The 6,050-nt window shown below is 36.8% G+C and overlaps 1 protein-coding gene across 2 annotated transcripts in view; it reads left to right on the forward strand.

The window, feature by feature from the left end:
* The window catches only part of PWWP2A (PWWP domain containing 2A), a 34,038-nt gene extending 28,566 nt beyond the window's left edge, over positions 1-5,472 (forward strand). Inside the window, exons 3-4 of one of the 2 annotated variants that reach the window (XM_007464409.1) lie at positions 669-788; positions 3,270-5,472. In XM_007464409.1, the coding sequence (XP_007464471.1) occupies positions 669-788; positions 3,270-3,283 (134 nt within the window). In that variant the 3' untranslated portion in view covers positions 3,284-5,472. The remainder of the gene's footprint in view (positions 1-668; positions 789-3,269) is intronic. The other variant, XM_007464410.1, reaches the window with a different exon arrangement.
* The last annotated feature ends 578 nt before the right edge of the window (positions 5,473-6,050 follow it).

The raw sequence follows: 6,050 nt of genomic DNA on the forward strand, positions 1-6,050 counted from the left end.
AGGGAAAGTAAGGAAACAAGCAAATAGGTTAATAAAAAATAAGGCTTAAAATAGTAATCCTTCATTTGCTTAGTATTTGAAGTCTCTGTTCTGAAAGCCTAAGAGAAAGCTTACCTTGTCAAACTTATTTCAAGTAGGTGTTACCTCACTAAGTTCAGGTGCTGAATAGTATGCACAGGTGCCATTGGCATTAAGAAAAAAGGGAAGGGATTCAGGCAGTTCTGGTGATTCTTCAAAATGGTGTCTCTGAGCTCATTAATGATATGATACAGATAGGGATGACAACTTTGGCCCTTATTGAATACTGAGAAGGTCAGGACTACTCCATCACTAGGCTAGTGTTAGGCTAGTAAAAATTTTTTGTCAGGAGCATTAAATTGTGAGTGAGCATTGGAGGGCAACATCTTCATGAGCCTTAAGGCATTTTGCAGCTCAGCTGACGGGCTGGAGAGTGCCCTCTCCTGGACAAGACTGATGTGTACACACCTCAAGTCTTTTCCTTTAGTACCAGAGCTTCACGTTGTGTGAAGCCAGCAAGTTATCTAGAATAATTTCATTATAAAAATTCACCTGAATTTTGGTCTTATTTTTAAATTTTTTTTTTGGTAAAATGGGTGAAAAAGAACTCGAATGCTCTATTTTTGTTAACTTGGTTTTTTCTACCATAGGTCTCAACAAATGGCAGCTATTACATCAGACAGTGACGAGTGCTGCTGCTCCCTTACAGTGTCTGACAGACCACTGTGGATTCAGACTGGGAGCATTGACGTTAACAGTGAAACGGGCAGGTCTGTCTGTGTTAAGCCCTGCCACAAAGTGAAGAGGGCTTCATGTCATCACTTACCATTCCCAAAGTAGATTAGGCTAGACTTAAAAGAATGCACTAGTTCTTTTTCCTTTGTTTTCACTGACCTTGGTAGCTGGGTGTACCTCATGTTGGTGATAGTTTTCATGAGTGAAAATAGCTTTCAGTCAATATTACCTGCTGTGTTTAAAAAAAAAAAGGTAGAGCCGGCCTCCTGAGAGCTTCCATAAATCCAGAGGAATTTCTCGTAGGGTGGTAGAAGTTGGGTGTCAGATTGCAGAATTATGTCAAGTAGCAACTGAGTCTCCATGGAAAGTCAGCTAGTGGATTTCTTTATCTTTTCACTCTCTTTGTCACTTTTATACTCATTACTTTAACTTCTCAGATAGTCATCACTTAATATAAAGAATATATATGTATATCGGTATATGAACATATATATATTCTTAATTAAATCAACCTCAAAACCATTGTCATTTATATAAGGCATGTCAAAACTTAGAGGGTGGCAAAAGATAATGCTGAGGTGTAGTTGTAATCTAAGTACATTTATTAAAACCTTAGATAATGCTGAAAATCCTTCTTTGGGGCTCTTACATGGCAGGAAGGGTTTAGGGATTTTAGTTGTGCTGCTTTTAGAACTTAGGATCTTTTCTTTGCTTTCTTGAATTAAGGCTATTTAACTCTGGTGTTTGAAGCTAGTGAAGAGCTATAATTGGACTGTATCATTGTGTATGAGCTATAATTTGCAAACTGGGTCAGAATGGCACATTTTGGATCAGAGACTAAGGCTGGGGTATTTTGGACTCTTAGCTGTACAGGAGTTGTAGCTACCTGGTGACCCCTTGAGGGAACAGCATTTTCAATTTTCTGCACCTCCCGTAGGAGTAGTAGTAAGATCTGCTTCAAGCTTTGGCTTTCCTGCCAACTGGAATAGGCCTCACTAAGGTTGAAGCCAAATATTGAGAGTCATAAGCAGAAGGAAATGGAGTTGTACATGGAACTGGCTGTTTACCTTTTCTTCTCTTTCAGTTTATAAAATGGGGATATTTACTTGCAAATTTCCATTTGAGTCTAAATTTATTAGTATTATGATCATATTAGTATAATATCTTACTTTTAGAAAATAAAAACTTTTCTTAGCTCAGTGTCAAATTTTAAAACCATGTTAATGATTCTGTTGCTTTAGTAATAGGCAGGGACTGCTGTTGTTTTGATGTGTGCAGTATTTATGGCTGGAAGCAATTTTTCATTGCTTGAGAAGAAATATGATAGAATGCCCTGTGAAATTTATCTTATAGGCCTTGATCCAATAAGTGAATGAAATATGGCAGCACTGGGAAGTTAACATAAGATCAAGAGTTCTATCAAAGAATGAGGAATACATCTACTTCGAAGTGTTTCATAGTCAAATATTGGGCAGGATGGGGGTGGCTTTTTTTTTTTCCTTTTTGCATTTTTGTTTTGTCTATTATTCCACTGAAGATACCATATCTTTGGTTTAAAAATACATTTGACCAAAAGTAATCATTATTCTTTCCACGGATCACCTCTTATGGAATTCAAACTCTTATTGGTACTTAGGCTCCCAGGTCTGAGAGGCATAACCAGGGATTGTAGAGCGTTTCAGTGGCATTCTACTACTTCTTGATATCAAAGGGAGGTCGGTAATGTTGGGCATTCTGGTCATGCTACTTAGCAGTAATTTCTACAAGGCTTGCCCTTTATAAATGTTCTGCTCAGAGCCCGGCTTTTTGTTGGAGGTATGGTGCAGAGTGCCTCTGCTGCTAACTAACTTGGTTTGCTGTTGTAACAAGGGACACTGGTCCATGGAACCAGTGTACCTAAGTTCTCTTCCAGTAGCAAAATGGTGCTCTTGATGCCTTCTGATGTGCTGTGTGTGTCTACCTCTGGGGAGGCACCCTCCACTCCCCTCTGTTGTGCTCTTGCACATATGTAGACAGTGTCACCTGCAGCTGATTTTTCCATAGTCTGGTTTTGTATATAAATTTGCTTCTTAAGCCTGTGCTAGAGGAAGGCTGCTGGCGTTTCATAGTCCACAGCGGCGAAGCTGACTTGCAAACTTTTATATTGTTACTTACTTGTGAAATGGCAGCATAAAGAACAAAGCTAAAATTCCCTTTATTAGGCAAATATTCATAAATATTTAAAAAAATACACTCAAGTGCAGATTGATTACATGAAGGTGAAAACCATTTTATTTGTGTTGGAAATTTGGCCAGATATACTTCAGAAAGAACATGAATGCTTCTGCTGGTTTACAGTGGCAGTAAGTTGTTTTCTCAAAAAACCTACACTGGTTAGGTTTAACTGATTTAAAAGTAAACAAATCAGGTGTGATCCCACAGTCTATATAGGGCTTAATTTAAACAAGGACATCATTTTTCTTATATAATTACTTGTGCTTAACTACATTTTCTTCCTTTTCTTTACTGTATTTCAGCACAAAGACATTAGCAGGCTGCTGGTTTCATGGACCTGTACCACAATGGCAGAGAACACCAGAGCATCAGGACTGAATGAAATTGGAGACTCAGAGTTTTAAAGCTGCACTAAGAAGTAAATATGCAGGCAGTGGTTAAAACCAACAGTCTATAAAGGGGCACTTGCAAATTGTGCTATATGAAACCGAAGAAAAGGTATTAGGGGAATATTTTATAAAAAAAACTATTGCAATAAATTATGCATGAGATGAGGAGAAAAGTGATGTGAAATACACAAAGAACTCTCTTGAATTTTATGTGTGAAGAATCACTGACAGTACCTTCTTTTGAACATGAAGTTCTTCTCAGTACGGTTTGGACACGCCTGAAAGGCATGAGATGATGACAGAAATGCTGAATTATTTTTCATATTAAAACTTTGTGCTTTCTCCAAGGTTTATGTTAATCAGCTCAGATGTGAACTAATGAAACAGCAATAGTCACAAATGCCGAGGCCAATGTTTCCTTCAGGATGCCAGTGGAAACAGAAAAGATTATCTAACAAACACATCCTACTAAAAGGATGGCAAAGTGTCCCCAACCCACTAAGAAAATTTGGATCTTTAGTAAAGCAGGGCTTATATTATCTTAAATATACATTTGCTTGTTAGAACATATTAAGATGTATTTATTTGCCACCAGTATTTAATATTTTGTGCACACTTTCATAACTACATTCTTACCTTTCAAATTCTGACTCAAAGTGGATCAGGCTAGTGTTGATCTTGGAGTGAAAATGTACTCTAAGAGCCAGTTCTTAATTCTGCTGAGCTGGAAAGGCTTGTACTATTCTCCCTATCCTTACTGATTTCTGAACTAGTTCAGAAAAGGTGATAATATCTGAATTTTGATGTTGACCTCTCTCCACAGAGAGCCTCTCTTTCTGAGTGCAAGAAATCCTCACAGGTGTCAGATGGGACTTGACCCTGGGGAACAGGCAGCGGGAACAGACGCATAAAGATGGTGAACTTTTCATGCATAAAGTATGAATTCTTATTAATGGAGACTGTAATGTTCTTCTTGTCTATGAAAAATACATATTATGAAAAACCTTAATTTTTCTTTTCTAATGAATGGAGAAAACATTAATGAGAAAACCAGATGGACCTGTTAGTACTACATTTTTAAGGCATTTTATATTTGATGGTGCCGTACTTTTAATAATAAACCTGAAGTTTTTTAGTGGCAATGCTGATTTATTTTTTAAACCAGAAAGATAATCCATATTGATTACTTAATACAAAAAAAAGGAAAAAAAAATAGAAAATGCATTTGAAGCAACATAACTTGAGCATTTGGCTCAAGTGTTCAAGCTTTGCATAATCTTACAGTATAGGTTTGGAATTACTTATTAACCCCACACTCAAGAGTAACAAAAAGTTCTGGGTGAGTTTTAGAATATTTACTATACCTGACTAGGATTTATTTTACAACTCAAGAAAAGGTAGGCAGTCTTGCTTCTAGCCAGTTAATGCAAATCCTAATTACACTGTAAGTAACTAAAAGTCTGGACTGCATTCTGAAATTGTCTTTACGGAAAATCATTGATCATGAAGTCATTACACATTTGATCAAGTCTGAAAAAGTCAGCTCAGGAACTGTAGCAGCAGGGCGTTCTAAAGATGATGCACACTTCAGTGGCACCCTGCTCTCTGGCCCCAGAGCTTAGGCTCGGGTCCCTCTTGTTCTTTCAGATATGTAACCCAGCAGTATCTTTCAGGCTCACTTCAAGAACCAGATAACTCCCAGGTCATAGCAGATTTTGTGTAATCAAAAATTCTAATTGCAGAGTGATGGAAATGACCAAGAAGTAATGTAAAGGCAAAAGAACTGGGAGAGATCAGGTTTTAAGTATCTAAATATTTTTTAAGACAATTCTCAGTGGTGTTTGTTTGTTATAAACCAGATTTTCATTTTTTTAAAAAATGAAACTTGGTGGTATTTAAAATCTAGACATACCATGTTGCTATTTCACTTTCACTGCTTTAGTTGCTTAATATTTAAGCTTTGCTTCATGCTTCCTTCGTCTGTATTTCAAATCTTCACAAGCCTATTTCATTTTGTAGACCTGAATGACAAAAATTGTTTCTCATCTAAACTATGCTGAGACCTAAATGTTAAAGAATGTTGTGCAACATTTATCCAATAAAGTCTTGATTTTTTTTAAAAATTTAGTTATTTAAAAACTATTCATTTACTTTTTAGGAGTTAGTTAGGTTTTAAAGGTTATTTTTTAAATTGTTAAAATTCAACCACTTGTCCTTGAGGGAGCTGTTTTAACTAGCACTGCTTCCTTAGGAGAACAACCTGTAGTTTTTAATCACTGGGAGATTCAATGGGATGTCTTTATGAGGATAGAGGAAAGGAGAATAGTTTAATTAGGAACCTGTGCACCAACATTACTGTTTTCTTTTCTGATAGAAACGAATAACCCATCATTCAGAGTTGGATGTAATTAAACAAACATCTACTGCTGGGCTTGTGCTAATTTTAATTAGCCTTGCCCTTATGGATAAATGGTTACTTCTTTAAAAGCCCAGTACATCCAACGTTAGGTGAAGTGTTTGACCAGAAACGCTCAGTTGTCAGGAAAAATTAGCCTCTTGATACCTACCAGACAGTTGAGATTTTTTAGGGCTGACCCAGAAACTTCAGTCAGTGTACGTTTTCGGTTTTTTTTTCCTTTCCCCATTTGAGTAAAGCTATCCTTTAGAAGGCTGCCTGTTATTCCAGAGTATCAT

This window comes from Lipotes vexillifer, unplaced genomic scaffold, assembly GCF_000442215.2.
Source record: "Lipotes vexillifer unplaced genomic scaffold, Lipotes_vexillifer_v1.1 scaffold95, whole genome shotgun sequence".
Taxonomy (NCBI): domain Eukaryota; kingdom Metazoa; phylum Chordata; class Mammalia; order Artiodactyla; family Lipotidae; genus Lipotes; species Lipotes vexillifer.